The sequence below is a fragment of the Chrysemys picta genome, chromosome 7, assembly GCF_011386835.1.
Source record: "Chrysemys picta bellii isolate R12L10 chromosome 7, ASM1138683v2, whole genome shotgun sequence".
Lineage (NCBI taxonomy): Eukaryota > Metazoa > Chordata > Testudines > Emydidae > Chrysemys > Chrysemys picta.
The window spans coordinates 114645544-114667927 of record NC_088797.1 but is presented as its reverse complement, the minus strand read 5'-3'; the positions used below and the strand labels follow the sequence as shown (position 1 = coordinate 114667927).

Here is a 22384-nt window from a genome sequence, read left to right as displayed (position 1 = left end):
AGGACAATACTGGAAGCTTTTGTAAACTGTACTCCCTACTGTTTTGATTACAGTGTGTGCGCTCTTCGAAGGTATCCATGGAAACTTAAGAAAGAGGTGTTAGATTTGTTAGATCTATTTGGCACAGGGAAATGGGGCTAATTGCCAGTCTGTCTGGTACAACCACGGCTATTTAAATCTTTAAGAGTGGAGACAGCTAAGATGAAATCCAACAGATCAAACAGTTAGCAGATAGACCAGGAATGCATTTCCCACTTAACCCAGTAGTATAGGACATCAAGAACATTTTAAAGGAATTGTGATATTTAAGCTCTCATACTTGGTGTTACAGGCAACCAGCCCAGTCCCTACAGCGAACAGGGATAGGTCTAATTCTCCACCCGCTCCCCAGATAAAGGATGCCAATACCTGGTGTCACCTGACATAAGGCCATGAAGGAGAGGGCAGCATAGGGAACACTGGATGGTACAAGGAATTGAAGATCCTCCCAGTGGAGAGAGAGTAGGTGAATGACATGCTCTACACATCCCCATCTTCCAGTGGAGAGAGGGTGTGGGTGAGTGGCATCCAAACCCCTGCAGAGAGAGTAGGAGTGTGGGATAGATGATCTAAACCCACAGAAGGTGAGAGAATGCAGGCGATGCTCCCAGAATGGATAAATGTAAAGTAATGCATATTGGAAAAAATAACCCCAACTATACATACAATATGATGGGGGCTAATTTAGCTACAAGAAGATCTTGGAATCATCATGGATAGTTCTCTGAAGATGTCCGCCCAGTGTGCAGAGGCGGTCAAAAAAGCAAACAGGATGTTAGAGATCATTAAAAAGGGGATAGATAGAGAATAAGACTAAGAATATATTATTGACCTTATATAAATTGATGGTATGCCCACATCTCGAATACTGCATACAGATGTGGTCTCCTCATCTCAAAAAAGATATACTGGCACTAGAAAAGGTTCAGAAAAGGGCAACTAAAATGATTAGGGGTTTGGAACGGATCCCATATGAGGAGAGATTAAAGAGGCTAGGACTCTTCAGCTTGAAAAAGAGGAGACTAAGGGGGGATATGATAGAGGTATATAAAATCATGAGTGATGTGGAGAAAGTGGATAAGGAAAAGTTATTACTTATTCCCATAATACAAGAACTAGGGGTCACCAAATGAAATGAATAGGCAGCAGGTTTAAAACAAATACAAGGAAGTTCTTCTTTACGCAGCGCACAGTCAACTTGTGGAACTCCTTACCTGAGGAGGTTGTGAAGGCTAGGACTATAACAGCATTTAAAAGAGAACTGGATAAATTCATGGTGGTTAAGTCCATTAATGGCTATTAGCCAGGATGGGTAAGGAATGGTGTCCCTAGCCTCTGTTTGTCAGAGGATGGAGATGGATGGCAAGAGAGAGATCACTTGATCACTGCCTGTTGATCCACTCCCTCTGGAGCACCTGGCATTGGCCACTGTCAGTAGACAGGATACTGGGCTAGATGGACCTTTGGTCTGACGCTGTACGGCCGTTCTTATGTATGTTCAGAAGATGCTGTGGAGTATGGGGCATGATACAGATTTGCCCACATTGATCCTCCACTGAAAGGTAATAAATAGTGGGCCTCTAGGTTTCCTCTTCCAAAAAGGCAACTGCAGGTAGGACAGTTCATTGAGGGAGTTTGGGGGATGGAGGAATATGGGTCTTCATGGGTGGGATGATGGCATCCACACGGTCAGATAAGCATGTACGGTTCTGTGTGCTTATCTGAATGCCAAACCTTTTAAAGGTCCTCATAGCAATTTTAAAATAACTTAAAAGTTCATCAAGATATACAGAACAACCTTTTACAGCAGTGGTGGGCAACCTGCAGCCTGCCGCTTCCAGCAGCCCCCATTGGCCGGAAACGGCAAACCACAGCCACTGAGAGCTGCGGGGGGCCGTGCCTGCGGATGGTCGTCAGCAAGATGTCTCACAGCCCGCAATCCGATTACCTTGATGGGCTGTATGCGGCCTACAGGTTACCCGCCACTGCTTTAGAGTCTGTGGGCCTTGGCTCCTGGGTCTTTGGAGAATTGCTGCTGGAAAAAATTTGTGTGGGCAACTATGGAAGAGAGAAAAGGAACAGAGTTGACCCTTAACGTGTGGAGTGTTACTGTTAAGGATTCTCTTTTAAATATAGCTGTGAGTAGGGAATTTCCAGTAGTGTTGGGTAAGCTCTGCTTTGTATAGTCTTGAAATCAGATTCTGGCCCCAAATCCAGAGCCTTTGAGCTGTCCCAGTGGCTCTAACGGCTGTCTTCCTGGCCTCGGTCCCAATTCTTCACTGTCTTGCATGCTATATATAGTCATTTTCATCTGTGCAAAGTGTCAGGTCCTCTGCAGTGACCAAGTTGTGCTCAATGCTGGGGGCACAGGGGTGAGAGCTAGGGGAGGGACTTTTATGGCTACGGGATCCTGGAGCTGCAGAGAGTCAATCTAGACCCTGGTGTAATTTATCACAGCCTCAAAATGGCTCAAAGTTATAATCTCAGTTAACTGGCTTTAAAGCTGCTGTGACACCACAGCAGTGCAAATCAGCCATAACGAAGCCAAGGATCTGGGCCAGTGAGTGTGAAGTGGCTAATGTAACACACTGCCAGATTCAAATGGTACACAGGGGGCAAGGCAGTGGAAAATCAGACCCAGCAACTTCCAAAAGCAATTCTCATATGTCCTTAACCCAACCTTATGCAGTCCTAAATAGTGCTACTCGGGAGACAAGATCAAAGGCCCTCTGTGCTGAGAGGTCTCTCTCCTGTCCTTTAGATTCATTTTGTAAAGAGTATTTTAGTGCATTCTATTTTTAGACTGACTGCATTTTACTTTTCTGTTATGTGATAAAAAATTTTAAAAACCCTCTGAACCTGACTTGGGAGGAATTTCCTGTTACAATATCTATTTATCAACCATTACCAGTTCACTGTGGCAATCCTACTTTTAAAACACTGCATTCTCTGTTTTAAAAATACCTTGTGGTATAATGAAAAGCTTCCATGTATTTTACCTGTCTTACATATATGCATTACTATGCCACTCATCACCATAGCAAATGTGCATATTTATCAGCACTCATATCTTGTCATTAAGACACATAATATCATTCCTTATTAACCAAAGTAAGAGTCTGATCTACTCATTGATTTTGCTCTTGAGCGTAAATCTTAATTAGGTGAATAGTCCAGCTCACTTCAGTGGGACTGAGTATAATGTGGTCAGACTCTGTGGGTCTGATCCTCAGCTACGGCAGAGAAGTGCTCGGCACATCTGAGGCACAGACTCAAAAGTACCCATTGTATTCCCATCCTGAGGCTGCCCTGACACAGTGTAGAGCAGATCCAAGGCTCCCAGGAGCACTTATGGCAGCTGATAGTCACCAGGACATAGAGACACCAGCCACAGGAATGCTACAGAGGCCCAATACCACTTCAGATTTCATACAGATTCATAGATTCTAGGACTGGGAGGGACCTCGAGAGGTCATCGAGTCCAGTCCCCTGCCCTCATGGCAGGACCAAATACTGTCTAGACCATCCCGGATAGACATTTATCTAACCTACTCTTAAATATCTCCAGAGATGGAGATTCCACAACCTCCCTAGGCAATTTTAACAACCCTGACAGTTAGGAACTTTTTCCTAATGTCCAACCTAAACCTCCCTTGCTGCAGTTTAAGCCCACTGCTTCTTGTTCTAGCCTTAGAGGCTAAGGTGAACAAGTTTTCTCCCTCCTCCTTATGACACCCTTTTAGATACCTGAAACCTGCTATCATATCCCCTCTCAGTCTTCTCTTTTCCAAACTAAACAAACCCAATTCTTTCAGCCTTCCTTGATAGATCATGTTCTCAAGACCTTTAATCATTCTTGTTGCTCTTCTCTGGACCCTCTCCAATTTCTCCACATCTTTCTTGAAATGTGGTGCCCAGAACTGGACACAATACTCCAGTTGAGGCCTAACCAGTGCAGAGCAGAGCGGAAGAATGACAAGAATTTCCCCTATGCGATGGTGACACCTCTCCCTCAAGGGCCAGATCCACATTATTTAGGGTGCACCAGTGTGCTTGTGCAAAGTGGCTGCATAGTGCACTCCAGGATTGGGGCCTGTATATTTAAGAGCTTTAGAACTCTCTCCTATTAGTTCTGCATGACACTCTACCCTCTTTTCCGTTGGTGAATTCAAGCTGAACAGACCTGAGTGTCAGTCAGTCACCTCGATTCTTTCCTAGTGCTTCAAACACTTAAATGAAGCTGTTAGATGGAAAGCTGACGAATGCTAAACAAATGCCTAATAAATAAGTAAATAAAATAATTATGAAGAGACAAATAGGTTAAAACTTAGCATTTAACGAAGAGGTGTAAGGTACTTACCTGCAAACTTGTGGCAATTGTCAAATTAAATTGACATTAAAAAAAAAAAAAACGGAATACAGCCCAACAGTTTCCTCACAAAATTTGCTAAGAGTTTACAGAACAGTAGGTCAATGGATTAAGATCTTTCCTCTCCTAATCTCGAAACTGTGCACTTACATGAAACTGCTTTCTTCTGTTCATGCTTTCCATAATTATTTATTGAGACCAAGAGTGACCTTAGCACAGTGTAAACATACAAATATTCATGGATCCTGTTCTACAGAGCATACAATCTAGTATAGACAGAGAGGGATTTTCAAAAACACTTAATAATAGTAGACTAACTACCACCCGTTGGGGGGCCGCGAGCAGGTTTCAGTGGGTCCGCCAAAATAAGCCAGAGAGCAGGGCCAGCGTTAGACTAACTGGGGCCCAGGGATGAAGCCAAAGCCCGAGCCCCATCGCCCTGGGCTGAAACTGAAGCCCAAGCAACTTCGCTTTGCGGGGCCTCCTGTGGCAGGGGCCCCCAGCAACTACCCCCTAAGACCAGCCCTGGCTTTGAATCTACTGGATATGCAGAGAAAGCGTTGTTGTGGCACAGGTGGGCTGTGGAGTTTTTATAGCATGTTGGGAGGGACCTCAGAAAGAAAAAAGTTGAGAACCCCTGGAATAGGGAACTGGGGACAACAAAATCTGGCATGTGGCCAGGAAAGGAGTTGTGCACAGCTTTGAAGGAAAGGACCAGAAGCCTGAACCTAATGCAGCAGGAGAGGTGAAGCCCATAATGGGAATCAAAATTGACACCAACGTGCCCAAACAATGAAGAGAAGCAAGTCACATGAGGACCTCAACTGAGGAAATCGGTGATCATGCAAAACAAGCATTCAACAGAAAACGATGGGGGTAATGCATTTCGTTAAAATCTTCTAAAATGTATTATCCTAATTTCAATAAAAATGACGTTGTGAGAGAACTGAATGGATTCAAATGCCACCTTTTACAGTTATGGGGCCAGATCTGATGCACCTGAGGCGACAGTCCTGTCCTCCTGCATAAAACTGAGCAGCATAAAGGTTGCTCTAACATGCAGTGACTGTCCATGTCCCAAAGAGGTCACGCCAGCTCCTGGTGATAGCTGTAGTGTAGGGATACCTTAGCCACAGTCGCTACATTGTCTCAGAGTGTGGGGAATAGGAGCTGTTACATCAGCTCTATGCCACCTGAGTATGCCCCTATGTTTATAGATTCCAAAGCCAGAAGGGAGCATTGTGATCATCTAGTCTGACCTCCTGCATAACAGGCCATAGAACTTCCCCACCAAAATTCTTTTGAACAACAGCATATCTGGAAAAAAAAATCCAATCTTGATTTTAAAACTGCCCATGAAGAGCCCATTATCAAATATTTGTTCCCCATAAAAGTACTTATAGGCTGTGATCAAGTGACCCCCTTAACCTTCTCTTTAAGATAAATAGGTTGAGCTCCTTGGGTCTATCACTATAAGGCATGTTTTCAAATCCTTTCATCATTCTTGTTGCTCTTCTCCAAACCGTCTCCAATTTATCAACATTCTTCTTGAACTGTGGACACCAGAACTGGACACAGTATTCCAGCAGTGGTCACCGCAGTGCCAAATATTTAAGTAAAATAACCTCTACTCCTATTTAGGATTCCCCTATTTATGCATCCAAGGATACCATTAGCCCTTCCGGCCAGTGTCACACTGGGAGCTCATGTTCACCGGACTATCCACCACAACCCCCAAATGATTTTCAGAGTCACTGATTCCCAGGATAGAGTCCCCTATCCTGTAAGTATGGCTTACCTTCTTTGTTCCTAGATGTATACATTTATATTTAGTGTATCCAAATGCATGTAGTTTTCTCATGCCCAACTTACCAAACGATTCTGATTGCTCTGTAACAGTGACCTGTCCTCTTCATTACTTACTTCTCTCTAATCTTTGTGTCATCTGCAAACTTTATTACTGATGATTTTACATTCTCTTCCAGGTCATTGATAAAAAATGTTTAATAGGGTAGGGCCAAGAACCGATCTCTGAGGGACCCCATTAGAAACAAATACCTGCTTGATGATGATTCCACATTTACAATTATATATTGAGACCTATCAGCTAGCCAGTTTTTAATCCATTTAATGAGTGCCTTGTTAATTTTGTATCATTCTAGTTTTTTAATCAAAATGTTGTACTAAGTCAAATACTTTAAAAAGTCTAAATATATAACATCAACACTATTACCTTTATTAATCAAACGTGTAACCCCATAAAAAATTTAAGTTAATTTGACAGGACCTATTTTTCATAAACCCAGTGTAGGACAGATCCTCTGGGGCCTGACAGGCTTTAGGGAAACTTTGCATCAGTGGAGAAGCAAAATGTCGCCCTAGCACAGGGCAGGGTCTGGTTCAGGGGCTAAAATGTGCTAGACATTCAGGTTAAAAGCTTATCACACTGTGTACTGTTAAAAAAAAACTAAACAAAAAACAAACTTATCTGCTAAATTGGTGTCATTCAAATATGAGCCAATGGTTTATATTTCTTTAAGATAGTATTATTAAAGCTTTAACACAACAGTTTCTATGAATAAAATTAGTCATGCTCATGCTGGCCAAACTGCAAATACTGCAATGCCGTGGTACTTGTAGCCATAAAAATGATTAACAGCTGGCGCATACAGCATTTTGCTATTTTACATAGGTGTGTGTCATTTTTGCACCACACTACACTGCTATAAATTTTTGCAGCCCCAACATTACCAATACACATACTCTCATTTAGCAATATATTTTTTTTCAGATTCCTTTTTCTCCAACTGTTTCAGCGTTCCATAGACTGCAAAAGATGCAAGCATTCCTGGTATGACAAATCATTACTTTGCTACATCATATTCCTTCTTATAGTGGAATCCTTCCTGCTTAGGTTCTTCCTCGGAACATTTAATTTAAACGTTGCAATACACCAGATTTGCAACTAACTATGTGTAAAAAATATGTAATATACTGTCATCTAACAGATGGGTGAATCTGCTTTCTACTCTTCCCTTTGTCAGCTGTCTGCTATAACAGCATTATAGTTAACTTCATCAAGCCAGAGAGACAAATCATTAGAGCCTTTATTTAAAAAAATAATAATTTACTTGAGGGAAAGGAGAGTATTGGAGTTCCCAGCAACTCTTGGCAAGCAAAGCAACAAAAGAGCAAAGCAGATATCTTTAAGATTCAACTAGTTTTTCAAACAATGTTCTCTTCTAGAGTTTTCAAAATGGATGCTCTCGGACATTCCCGTTTAAGATGCATTGCAGATGAACTATTTTATTCAGGAATATACTCCTCTAAACCACATGCTAATCCCATATAAACCCAGCCCTTTATTTTTTTCTACATCATCATTTAGAATTTCATTTGTGCAGAGACTGGGATTCAAAGTTACAATGTTTTCAAACCTCTGCAGCACCCACATGGAGAGGAAGCAAGTACATCACACTGGTTATATTTTATTCCTCTATAATTATTATTTGCATTCTGGTAATACCCATACTGTGCTGGCACCCTTCACAGACATATGCATACACATTGTAGTTCCTGCCCCCCAAAACATCATTGTTTTATTCCTATGCACTGTAATTACAAATGGACCTTTATTTTTTTTTTAAATTATTAGAATCCTCCTGAGCTGGATAAAAGGAGACCCAGAACAGCTCCTGCTTTTGATTTTACAAAGTCAAAACCCCATGTTCAAGGTTGTGCAAAACTACCTCTGGTTTTATCCCATCTCTGAGACTCCTTAGATTCGGAGCTATCTGGCTGCTCCAGGATGCTGAAGATATGATGTGATCCAAAGGGGGGGAAAAGATGATTCTTATCACAAATCCCAGGGCAGATTGATGCACTGACAGGCCTGCCTCTCTATTAGTCTAAGATGCTGCTTTCCTTTATTTCAATCGCAGCAGCACCTGACTTGAACTACAAAGCGTGCCCTTGCCGAGTCTGACCCCGTCCTGGGAGAGGAGACTGGCCAGTGGGAGACACGGGGACAGAGGCCTGGGCTAGCTGGGTGCTGTACTAGCCTTTGGGAAACAGCTGCTGCATTGGCAGCTTTGTCGGGGTCCGATCGCCGCTGGCCCAGCCGCGCCCCACCGAGCCCTATGTGCGGTGGCTCCGGGGGGGCAGCCCGGGGACAGAGAGGAGATGGACAAGCGGGGGCATCACGTTCCTCCGCAGTGTTTGGTCACCTGGCTCCCACCATCAGCCCCCTCCGAGTCCCAAACTGCTGCACTGATTCCCCTCGGAGACAGCGCGGGATGAGCAGCAGCGGCCCCTCCAGGGGTCACGTCAGGCTGAAACTCTCGGGAAATGCCTGGCCACCCCGCCCAGGAGAGCCCGGCTGCCCGGGGGAAACCGCTCGGCTGCACGACGCGACTGTATGTGAGCATCAATCCAGCCCCAGGCCAGTATCCCCTCCCCCTGCCGGGAGCGGAGCGCTCCCGACTCAGCAGCGCGGCACTGGCTTGCGCGCCCGCGCAGCCCTGCCCCGCACAGTCCCGGGGACGTCTGCGCTGAGCCACGCGGAGGTCTCGCTCCAGCTGCCCGCGCGCGCCGCGCACCCAGCCGGGGTCCGAGCGCTGGTTAGGCGGGGCGGGCCCGGCCCGGCCCGGGGCGCTCCAGGAGACAGGGTCGGTCGGGGCTAGCGCCAGCTCCGCACAGAGCCATTGTGACGCCTCCCGCCGCCGGTGTCCTTCAGCGGCAGGGAGCCGGTGGTAGCGCACTCCCTGGCGGGGCACGTCTGCCCCAGAGCCACGCTCGTGCCCGGCCCCTTGCTGCCGAGGCTGAGGTGAACCCCAGGCGCATTCCCGGGGAGGTTTCCTGCATTGCGGAGGGGCTGGCCCGTGCCCGGCCGGTTCCCCGCTGCAGGCACAAGGGAACGCGGCTCCTCTTACCTGCGGTGCCGCCCTCCGTCTCGGACATGGCTGGAGCCGCCTCTCGCCCCTCTCCGTCCTGCAGCCAGAGCCCAGCAGCCGCACGCGGGGCGCCCCTCACTCTGCAGCCTGAGCCATCGCCGGCTGCTGCGTCCTCCTCAGCAGGCTGGAGCCCAGACGAGGCTTCGCTCCTTCCTCCCTCCCTCCCCCACCCTCGTAGCGCCTTCCCACAGATGGTGCAGGGAGCCAGAGGGACGGCGCAGCGTTTGACCCCTGTGCTTCCCTGCGGGCTGCAGGGCTACGACTGCTCAGATTGCTGCAGAGCCCCTCCCCTGCAAGCGTGCGCTCGCCCTCCGCTTCCCCCTCAAACAGGGTACCCCAGGCTGCAACTGACAGAATCGCTTGTGGAGCTGCTACAGGACGGAGACGCTCGGGGGAGGGATCCAGCCTAGCTTTGAATGTGTGTTTCGTTGTCATTGCTATCGCTGTCGGTGCGCCAATGAAGCTGACAGCGTCATGAGGCTACTTCTACACTAAGGCTTGGTCTACACTACCCCCCCTAATTCGAACTAAGGTACGCAACTTCAGCTACGTGAATAACGTAGCTGAAGTTCGAAGTACCTTATTTCGAATTAGTTGAAACTTACCTTGGTCCACACTCGGCAGGCAGGCTCCCCCGTCGACTCCGCGGTACTCCTCTCGGCGAGCTGGAGTACCGCAGTCGACGGCGAGCACTTCCGGGTTCGACTTATCGCGTCCAGACTAGACGCGATAAGTCGAACCCAGAAGTTCGATTTCCAGCCGTCGAACTTGCCGGTAAGTGTAGCCAAGGCCTAAGCACCCTGCACATGGCTGAGTGGTTGGAAACCGGAGCATGCTGCTTATAGCATGGGCTGGCCTTTGTGCACAGAAAAACAACAACACTGCAATAGGGAGTTGGAGCTAGGCCAAACGTCATGTGCAAAAGATGCACTAGGTATGTGGCTTTGCATTTTCTGTGACAAACAGCATTGCCAGCCCTGAACGTTCAAACATCATGAGATTTTTTTAAAAAGAATGTATTTGCTTTTGGGCTTTCAGGCCTTTAGCATGCACTTGAGACATCTTCAAACTCTTCTCCACAGCCATAAAGGCTAGAAAGTTTCATTAGGAAAATCTAAAAGTAAGCCAAGAAACTCAAATAATCACATCACTCCGTGAGCTGGGGATTCAAAAAAATCATCAAATATTTCATGCCTCATGCTAAAATCATGAGTTGTCAACATTGGATAAGAGTCCCTTAAAAGCAAGAAAATAAAATGAGGGCTAATTTCCTACCATGAAAAATAAACCTTTTAGTAGAAGAAAAAGTTCTCCTGAAACTCCATTAGCCTGATCCTCCAGTACCTTGTGTCCTGTGTGGTTATTCACATCCATAGAAAGTAAATCCAAAGTGGGTGTTAATGTTACTAGTTCTGATCGTGCAGCAATTACATCTACTTGGCACTGGTATAAATGACCACACAAGATGCAAGGCAACGCAGAAACAGGTCCCCGGACCTTGGGTTTAGAGAGTGGGATCTGTAGAAACACTTTAGCCGTTGGCTTATCTCTCCGCCTACTGACTTTAGGTCAATGACTGAATGCTTACAAAAATTCCACCCAGAGTTTCTACTGAATGAGCTGCCCCTCAGAGAAGGCAGGGTCCTTGTGAAACCCCAGAAGACAGAGCATCCTTAGGCAAACCGCACATATGGCAGGACACCTAGCAGCATGCCTGCTCCTTTCTGCTGCCAGGTCTTCCATACCTCCCCTGTAGCACGATTGTCACAGGAGCCTTCATGCCATTAGCTCTGAGCCCTGTGGCTATGCACTGTCCCCTCTGTGAAGGAGGAGCTGTGGCAGAAGATTTACAGATTTACAATAAACATGTGCATCTGACAATTATTATATTGATGAGCCCTTTATAAGCACCTAGAAAGACAGACTTCAGCCTAAAAATCTACTGTGTGGCTAGGGGAGAATGCAGTGCAGTTACTGCTCCCGACCGTGCCGCCTCCTCCTCTGCAAGTCAACCATAAAAAGGAGCTTCCTGCACTGGCAGGAAGAAGAGAGGGAAGGACGCATGCAGTATTCTCTCCTGGGCAAAGAATTGGAGCTAAAGAGTGTCTCATCCCAATACTTATACTAACCATCAGCTGACACTCTTGCAGAAGCCCCAACTGCTCCAGGTTCACATAAGGATCTCCCAGGGAGGTGAGTAACTATGCCACAGAGCTGCAGCTTCCCTCCCCCTTTCCTCTGCTCCACTCATGCAGCAGAGAACATCTGGCCTTTAGTCTGCTTTAATTATATATTTAGAGTCTGGCTCAAAATTTGAACTGTTATTAATCAGCATAGGAAATAGGAAACAAAACAACTTTCATTTAATGTTATGGTTTCCTGACAAGCTAAAAATTTCACATACAATTAAATACACTTTAACTGCAACTGATCTGTGGCTTTACAATTATGTATTTAAATAACAAACAAAAATCTGGCATTGCAGAGAAAATATGACATACAAGCAAGTTTTCCTGTTTTTCTTTATCTTTGAAGCAACCAAAATGCCCACATAAAAATAGCATTTGCTAGATACAAACATCTTTTTGAATGTCAAGGCAGTGACTACATTACTCAATATCCTGCCAGGTTGCCTAAGTTACAGACTCAGTTGTAGGTGTTGTGAGTAATGCGGAAAGAGCATATCCGAATGTGTGTAGCAACTGGGTACAAAAATCAAATCTTTTTCTTGTACACTTAGCATCACTGTTAAAAATCTAATGAGTTGAACCATGTCAAGAAATCTACTTCAGCTAAAATATATGTCCCCAGTCCAGAGCAAAAAGCGTACACAAGACTGTGGCACCTTACTTTTTTTTGAGGCTTTATCAATAGAGAAAACTAGGTTATAGAAAAATAAAGGGGTGGAGGAAGGATCTTTTCCCTTTGCCATTTCTCTCCCTCGTGAACAAATAAAAAGAAACATTTTGCAGGGTGGAATTAATTTCCACAGAAGGTCATTGAGCCTGATTTGGGATTGGGAAGGTTTCTTTTCTTTTTTTTTTCTTTTCTTTGTTTTTTCTTTTCTTTAGGAGGTCTGTCATTTTTATGGTCGTTTTGACATGCTGTTTAGAATTTGTGGTTTTAATGGCTGAGATTCTGATAAGCACAACCAGAAATTCTAAATAAATAAATACAAACACAAAGATAAATATTGTGAATTGATTTCTAAAAAGACTGGTTAACTATATGACCAGCAATAGCCTCTGTAGTTATGAAGTCTCAAATAAGGTAACCACCTTATGTCCTGATGCATGGGATTTGATCACTGCATGGGAAGAAATTCTTACCCTCTCCAGTACAGTACTGCACCAATTGCTGTGTGTTTTATGGGGGAGCAGAGATGGGGAGGGCAGGAGAGGAAAGATTTGTTTCCCCCTGAAGCATCAGGTATTGGCCATTCTCAGAAGCGTGATTCAGACTTAATGGACCATTGGTATTTCCAGTGCATCCATCAGCATAGAATCTAAGCACCAAATCCTGTAATTACAATTTACAGCTATCTGATCATAACTGATGCATCATCAACCTAATAATAGCTAGGCATGTGGGCTATGTTCCATCTCTGGTCCCTACTTGGAACTGGGACTTAATACATCATTTTTTTCAAATTTACATAGCACCTTTCATCCCAAATGATCCCAAAGCACTATGCAAACTTAAATTGATACATAGATCAATTAATTCAGCCATACTGATATGTACCTACCTCTGGGGTGAAACACAGCAACTGTTCTCACAGCACACAGCAATTCTACACAGCACTTCAGGGCAGAGAGTGAAGAATATCTACCAGCAGAATGTATTTAATGGAGCTGGATTATTAATGACCGATTCCAACTCAATACCCATTTCTCAGTCAGTCAGAAATGTTAATCAATCTAATCTTCAACAATGCGCCTGCTGCATCAAGCCAGCTTTAAGTGACAGATTTTAGGGCATGCTTATACTAGCCTTTTGTGTCCCCAGTTTTACTGCCATCAGTTCAGTTCAGGTGGTAGCAATGGTGAGTGCACTAGTACAGCCAAGGTTCCAGGTGGCTGCTGACATTTTATGCCCTGTGTGATTTAACCCTGCTTACAGCATGTCTATCTGACATCATGCTTACATCATTAGGATGCCACGGCCTTATTTAAGCCAATACTCCCACGGTTGCTAACACTGGGGGAGCTGAACTGGTGGCAGCACTTGTGAGAAATTTGAAGCAAAAGAGCCAATTGCAGGCAAGACTTCAGACTGGGGCTAGCCTAGGAAAGTCATTGACGGTGGACCCAACCCTGTGAGGCCTCGGCACAGGAGAGATGACACTAAAACAAGAGGGACTTGGATTCATTGGCAGAAATGAATAAGAGTAATAACAACTCTTTCTAAATTATGACTTTAACAAGTGCTGTCAGTCTCTCACTCAAACACTAATGGCCATACACAACCCGCTATCCACACACACAACTCCTGTTAGCATCAACTGAAATTGCCTGAGCAAATCAAGGGCAGTATATAGCCCTTTTAGTGTTTGTGACAGCAAGACTGACAGAAGTTATTACAGTCAAACACTAAGGGCCATATAATACCCTGAAGTCTACCACACAGCTCCTATGGGTGTCAGTTGATTATATAAAGCCCTAAAAATACACTGAATTTAAAGGAAAGTTCCATACATTAAACCTGTCGAAAGTAATGACAGCATGACAATCCCTGACCTAGGGCATTGTCTACCTGCTCTCCTGGTATTCTGTAAGCAATGGATTCACAGTCCAAAGAGCTGTCACCGTACACTTTCTGGAACATATGACACATTCTCTGTCTGATTTTTTGGTTGGATTTTCACAACTATTATTTCAAATTCCCCATACTTTATGCTGACTGTAGATACTCTTCCCAGATCTCAAGACTTTTAAAATTCCCTCAGTTCCTCTTGGTTCACGTACCAATCTCCTCCTCCTTCTAATATGTCTCTCCCCAAGAACAAGTAGGCATTGGAGAATCTTCTCCATTCCTAAAACCATTTCTTTTTATTGCTACTTGGTCCTTTGCAAAAGGTAAGAAAGCCTTGAATGAAAAGACTAAGTGGGCACATTGAGGCGGATGAGTGGTTTCTCCAAGAAGAGTATGTTCCTCTTACCCCCTTTCTCCAGTATCCGTCCGTCTGTTTTATAAAGTTACTTATCCCTGTGGTGTCAGAGCGTGTGTATGAAAGATGTACAATTCTTTATTCTTGGCACAGATTAACAGAGTAGGCTTTAGGGCTAATCTACTATATTGAAGATACTACGAGAGTGTTTCCAGTGCTCATATGATACAGACTTCAACAGCACAGACCTTCTGTCAAAAGGTTTATTCATTTTTAGGGAAATATTTTCAAAGGCACAAATGGTAACTAGGTGACTAATTTCCATTGCTTTTTCACTTTTTATTTTCCTTTTTTCCACTCCGTAACTTTTCAAAATGGCTCCAACTTTGAAAAAGTTGCAGTGGCCAAAGGAAAAATGATCATACTGCAACTTTGCCAACCTGTAGTTTTTCCAATATTGAGTTATTATTAATTGTATTGTGGAGCACCTAGAAGCCCTAGTCATGGACTCATTGCGCTAGGTGCTGTACAAACACAGAACAAAAAGATGTTCCTGTCCCAAAGAGCTTACAATCATGCTGTACCTGTTCAGTGGGAAAAAAATGGCTTTCAATCAAATCCAGTGCCTTTTGCCACCACTAACATTACTGAAAAAATTAAAAGAATTGGTGATAAGGGTGCAGTTTACACGCATTTTATAACTTACTGTGAGCACATTATTCTATGAGCATACACACCCTATTGTATATATATAGTGAAAAATTCAAGAGACGTTTCATATTATCTTTAAAAGGTCAACTTAATTTTGCCTCTGCAATGACTTCTTTTATAGCACATTTCTTATTGTAGCTCCTAATCGAAACAAAGCTGCGTATGTGTAGGGCACAATAGATAAACATAGTTTTGTTTACAGGATATGTAAGATGCCCAAGAATTTGTATGCTGATTATAGAAGGGCTAAGCTCTGCAGCTCCCATTGAACTCCTCAGGAGTTATGAGTGCTCAACACCTTTGAAAATTAGGCCACTAGACAGATAGGGCCAGATTCTGGCACCCTTACTCCCTATGCCCTCTATTCAGGAAAACTCTCAAGCTTGTGCTTAAGTGCTGTGCTGAATAGGGGGTATTGTGCTGTATTTTCGTCTGCAAATAGTCTCACTGATTTGAATAAGACTACTCAAGTTGTAAAGTACTACCCAATGTAAGTAAGAGCAGCAGAATCTGGTCCTTTAAAAATATCCCCAGCAAGGAGTGACTTTAAAAAGGTAACATTGGGTGGTGTTGGGGGGGGAGAGGATTCAGAAACTGAGCAACATCAACAAACATTTAGACACACAGTTGTCATCACAGAAATACATAAAGCACCAGACTCTATCTAAGCATGTTTTCCGCGGTTCAGTTAAATACCAGAACAAAAAGCAGCAATGCTGCAAGTTAATCAACACATGATGCTCAAAAAAAAAAAATTAAATAAAACTGGAAAATCTGCAACTTGGAGGATATAAAATTTCCACAAATTGAATAATCTCAGAGAAAAATATTGTCCCAGATTTAGTTCCCAAGAGCTGTTTTCCAAAGGCATGTGTCTGGTTACATTTTTTCAGATCATCTGAGAAGATGTGTTTAGAATACGCAAAAACAGTAGAAGGATGTATCCCACCCGAGCCTCAAGATTAATAGAGGATAAAAGAGAATAGTATATCATAGCCTTATAGTGTGCATTTCAAAGATCATTAGATTTCACCTTCCTTGTATCACTGAATGAGTAGGAGGCAAGATAGATATCACAGTGAGATACACATTTTGTGTGGAGGAATAAAATAAGCTCAGAAGTCAACTGAAAAAGCAGCAAGTGACATTCAATGGTGGTATTGGCAAGTAAGTGAAACAAAATTATTAATTTTAAAACAAGGTATTTACACCATATAGTGAATCTTGCACCTCTGACCAAAGCTTGACCAAATCGGTTAATTAATGGAGGTGGTCTTCTAACAAAAGTAGGTGTGTATTTGATGATGCTTAATAAGGGTGGCCCTTTGTATAGTTTTCACTGTAGTTAAACTAGTAATAAAACATATTTGTAACTAGTTTAGAAGCTCTGATACAGGGTTTCTATATTGTCATTCTAAGAAGGGATATTACTTTTTAGCAAGGTGGTTGCCCCAAGTAATAAACTAAATGACACTTGTAATTAAACATTTAAACATGGGTCTGAGTCACCACTGTTACTCTGGTTTTAAGATGGTGGAATGGGGTCCCCCTGGCAAAAAAAAAAAAATATGGAGCAGTGCAGAGGTGAATCAAACCTTTATTCTCAAATAGAATTCGGTGTTTATTTCTTATTTGAATTGTATTTCACCATCCGTTGGGCTAAGCAAAAGGTATAGCTTTTCTCATAAGGATGAACTACAGATTTGGGTTTCTCAGAGCAAGGAGTTTCATGGGATAAATAAGATTACTCCTGCATCAAAAAATTAAAAATTCTGTGCACAATATTTTTCAAATTCTGCAAAATTCTGCATATTTTATTTGTCAAAATAACACAATTTAATCACACCAGTTTCAATTATCTTGAGTCATTTATTTCAAAATACCTGTCAGCAAGTATGTCTATAACAATACAGACAACAAAAAAGATTCAGAAAATGTTTTTTGACAAATAGATTCCTTCCTAGGCATACAGAATTAATACAGAACTGAGTAATAATTCATTTAAACTACAATATAGAACCATATTTCCCGCACACACACACCAGAGGCAGTGTAAAGGCTCGGGGGAGTCAGGGGTAATGGAAGAGCTAAGGGAGAGGGAAATAATTGCTGGGAAGGAGCTTGGGTGTGAACTTGGAGGACTGTTGGGTATGGGTGGGAAAAAAGTATGGAACAGATTTTTTGTGTGGCGGGGAGGGACTGTTAGGGAGCTTCCCCATGCAGACCCTGGCTGACCCCTAGCCTCTCCCATTCAGTCAGGCATACATGTCCCTCCACCCCAACTCAGACACCCACTCCCCATCCCTATGTAGCTCTGCACCCCCTCCCCCATCACCATGTGGCCCTGCACCTCCCTCCACCGTGTGGCCCTGTGCCTCCACTCCCATTCAGCCCTTACCCCAGTCTATCCTCCCCCACTAGTCCTTATGCGCACCTGTCTGACCTTGCCCAGCACCCCACGCTGTCTGTCTCCCATACCCCTGTCTGCTGACATGGCCCGCTGTGAAGAAGGCTCTCTCTCTTCCCTAGCTGGCTGGGAGCTGCTGCTGTGTTCTATTGCCATTGCTATTGTTCTATACCTGCAGGAGATGATCTAAGTTTACTTGGTCCTGCCTCAGCACAGGGTGCTAGACTTGATTACCTCTTGAGGTGCCTTCCAGCCCTACTGTTCTATGATTACCTCTGAGGGAAAGAGAAGAGCTATTGAACCAAGTGTTGCTCTCATTTACACTGGTGAAAATCCAGAGTAATTCTATGGACCACACCAGTAACATGCAAACAGAACTTTAGTTAAACCAGTGCAATATAATTCTCTCTTATGGTGGTTTTGTTTACCTCTTTAGTGCATAGACAAGCTCTATATTAACTGGTGATGAGCAACACTCCATACTACACTGAAGGATACACCTCCCCCATTTTAATTCTGAATCACTGAATTCCCCACATGTCTGACTTAAAAGATGGAGAGTAATACTCTTTCATGTGGAAAGAAAATACATCAGTAAGATCCAAAGTCTGATAGTGCTCATTGAAAAGAGCACTGACTAAGGAGAGGGAATTTATAATGAATTCTACTGACCTCCAACAGACATTTGGCAGCATCAATAGGGCTTTAACTCTGGGAATTCTTATAGTTTATAGATGGAGATAGAGACTAATCAACCAAAAGCCAGTACCCAGGTCAGAAACAGAACTGAACAAATATTGCAAAGAAGTATTTGTGAACATTGATCTGGCTACAGACTATAAGTTGGCATCAACAGGCTTTGCATCGTTTTAGATTTATTTTTTATGAACATTCATGCCTGTGATTTGTGTTTGTAAGAATGTTTTTAGAATGCAAAAGTGTAAGCTGTTTGTGGAACGTTATTCGCACAAAGGCTTGAGACAATTGTATTCATATAAAAAGTGTTATTTATCCAGTCAGGGAGTGGAAATGTTGCCATGTGACTAAAGTGACCTATCACACACCATGAATCAGGAAAAACAAAATAGAGACTACTCTAATAGCAGAAGTGAATATTTGGGACTGAAATATGTTCACACAAAGTATTCAAACAATTTCAAATAATGAACAGATTTGTAAAAATCCAAGTTATGGACAATTTGCTAACAGATATAGGGCTAAAATCATCTGTAAATTAATAATTACAAATAATTTGCTCAATGCTATTCCGAAGTACTGAAATGGATAGTGTATTGATGATTGTTACCAGGGTTCCTCCAAAGTCCTTAACATGTAGCTTTGTCTTCATTTCCGATGACCACACATTTCCTCTCCCAAAATCCTCCCTCCCCCGACACTGACTCCAATTTCAAGAAGTCCAAAATAAACTTTGCAACTTTGTTTAATATCTAAATTTCTCACACTCTAGGTGCCAGCCCTTGAGACCATCTGGTAGCTTTTTTCTCCCTTGAGCACAATCTTTTCATTGAATTGGCATTTCATCAGAGACAGAAGACTCCATCACTAACTCCAATGGTCTGCCATTCTGAAATAACAGATCAATGCCAGTTTTCAGAGATCCCTAGATACAGCTGTCTAGAACTGAACCAAAAGACCTCACACCAACCAGAAAGCCAGTCCGTTCCTGTAAATTTAAGAATTTAACGTGAATGGTTGCAAATAATAAACAAAAAGGCCATATTCTGCAACAGGAACAGTACTGTCAAAGATAAGTGGGACATGACAATCCTTTCTCTAAGGAACACTGTTCACCTTATTAGAATTAGTTTCACAGAATAATTTTTTATATAATTTTATAAATGAATACTGGAATGTGACACTACTGCTGCTTTTGCTACATAAACATAGAACAAAAAACCCACCTCTTTTTCTTTCTCTCTCTTTCTTTAACACCATTCAATGCAAAAGAATTACTAGGCTGAACCACAGATTCTGTTCTTGGTTACAATCGTGTAAATACAGAGATACTCCACTGACTATGAGTCGACAATGTGACGTGGCGGTAAAAAAAGCCAATGCGGTCTTGGGATGCATTAGGCGAGGGATTTCTAGTAGGGATAAGGAGGTCCTGCTTCCGTTGTATAAGGCGCTGGTGAGACCTCATTTGGAGTACTGTGTGCAGTTCTGGTCTCCCATGTTTAAAAAAGATGAACTCAAACTGGAACGGGTGCAGAGAAGGGCGACTAGGATGATCAGAGGAATGGAAAACCTGTCGTATGAAAGGAGACTAGAGGAGCTTGGGTTGTTTAGTCTGACAAAGCGAAGGCTGAGGGGGGATATGATTGCTATCTTTAAATATATCAGAGGGATAAATACAAGGGAGGGAGAGGAACTATTCCAGCTTAGTACTAATGTGGACACGAGAACGAATGGATATAAACTGGCCGTGGGGAAGTTCAGGCTTGAAATTAGACGAAGGTTTCTGACCGTCAGAGGGGTGAAATATTGGAACGGCCTTCCGAGGGAAACGGTGGGGGCGACGGACCTGTCTGGTTTTAAGATTAAGTTAGATAAGTTTATGGAGGGAATGGTTTAATGGTAAAACATAGTAGCCAAGGAAAACCAAGCAATGGTACGTAAATAGTATAATGGCCAACAGGGGTCAGACTAGAGACTCTTGCCTACATGCTCGGGGTCTTACTGATCACCATATTTGGGGTTGGGAAGGAATTTTCCTCCAGGGTAAATTGGCTGAGCCTCTGGAGGTTTTTCGCCTTCCTCCGCAGCATGGGGCAGGGATCACTAGCAGGAGGGTCTCTGCCGATTGAAGTCACTAAAACACAGGATTGGGGACTTCAACGGCAGAGTCCAGGGAAGGGTTATGTGGCCTGCAGCATGCAGGGGGTCAGACCAGATGATCATAATGGTCCCTTCTGACCTTAAAGTCTATGAGTCTATGAGTCTATGACTTAAATGGGGTTACATAAGCGTAACTGGGATCAGCCTCTCTCTCTGAAATACTTGTTTTGACAAAGTGCAGGTAATGCCATGACTGAGATAAATATGCTATGTATGTATCATCATTTAAATATAGCAAAATTGCACTAAAACATTTAAAGACCAGAAATGTCTTTCCCCACTGTTACATCCATTGGGTATGCTCACAGTACTCCCAATAAATATTTCTGATTTCAGTCATCCATGCCAGCAGAAAAGAATATTGATATTGTGTCTTCTAACATTTAGCCTAAACTGCTTTAGTCTGCTAATTTAATAAACCAAGAATTTATTCAGAAGAAAAATTAATACTCCCCTTAAAATGTTTGCCACAAACTACTTTTTCTTATTATCAGAAAGATGATGCTGAAGTTCCTATAGGAAATGCACTGACGTCATATTCATCCACATCCTCACTGATAAAATGAGAAAAGTATCATATTGACATGACTAGCTGCAACAAAAGGCAAAAGGTCTGTTTCCTATTTCAGCTATGCGGGCAACCATCTTGCAAAAGATGCATCTGATTATTTTATACATTCTATATGGCCATATTTGAGATCAAACTGAGACTCATAGACCTACTCAGGTCTGCCTCATTATTCCAAGATCCACATAAGGACTGTGATCACAACTTTAATACATGGCCTCATCCAAATCAATTGAAGGGCTCCAATTGACTTCAATGAACTTTGGCTCTGGCCCCAAAGCACTGGTGTTACAAGCACACTGATATCTGGACAAAATATGGTGGAGTTAACAGAAGAACCTGTGTTTTCAATACAGTTACTATTTAGCTATCACTTTATTAATGCATATTATTTCATAGTAACTGCAATTTTTTGTATCATCAGAATAATGGTCATACAGTTTGTATTCGCCAAAGGATGTGTTTTTTTTCTCATTTAAAGTATGCTGCCTGGTGGGACATTGTTCTAGGTCATTGTTAAAAAGGGAACGTAAGCTGAAAAAGAGACAAGATTGACTTCAGGATCCTGCAAGCCCAGCTGATCTTAGCAAGGACACTTGGAAACCCAAGCAGATCAAATGCACAGAGATTTATGTGAGCAGTCCTTCGACTATCCTGCCTGATATAAGGTCGCCTGGCTTAAGAGGAAAGTGTTTTTAAAGTGAGTTTACATGTTTGTTAAAATTGTTTTTGTGGAAAAAAATATGTATGTTTGGACCAGCTGAAAGTCCAGTCAATAAGTCATTTCCAAAAATAACTGCTTGCTCGACCCAGTAGCTTGAACAGTCACAGGAAGAGGAATAGTTGGCACTATTTATAAATAGTCAAATGTGTGTGAAAACAATTTTTACAATACATTTGACATCTCTCAGCCTATTGCTGATGATAGCCATGTAGTTCAAAGCTGTGACATCAATTGTATTGTATGTGAGCTCCCCACCACAAAAAAGGATTATGAATCAGTCTCTGGCTGCTTTTAGATTGCTGAGCATAATGGGCACAATCTTACATTACAAATTTAAACCGTGGGGGACTCTAGGAAGGAGAGGCCACCTTTAACAAATGCCAGGCAGTAGGAAGAATTTCACAGCAGAGTTAACCCTGGCTCTTACTTGGGTGTTGCTCCAACCTCCCTCCCATCCACATATACAACCTCTGAGCCAAATTTGTGGTGTTTTTAACCAGGGCTAGTTGGTCCATCCAGGGGTATAGGCTAACACCCAAGTGAGGCTTTCACTTGGGCTGGAACCTGCCCATTCTGCAGTGAGGATGCAGGCTAAAGCACTTTAGTGCTGATAGTCCTCCAGTGCCTTCCCACTGTTCCAATCGT

General features: G+C 43.1%; 1 protein-coding gene across 1 annotated transcript in view; it reads right to left on the bottom strand.

The window, feature by feature from the left end:
• Nucleotides 1-9819, bottom strand: part of HSPA12A (heat shock protein family A (Hsp70) member 12A) — an 81023-nt gene extending 71204 nt beyond the window's left edge. Inside the window, exon 1 of the mRNA XM_065552392.1 lies at nucleotides 9340-9819. Within this exon, the coding sequence (XP_065408464.1) occupies nucleotides 9340-9367 (28 nt within the window). The 5' untranslated portion in view covers nucleotides 9368-9819. The remainder of the gene's footprint in view (nucleotides 1-9339) is intronic.
• Nucleotides 9820-22384: the final 12565 nt, after the last annotated feature.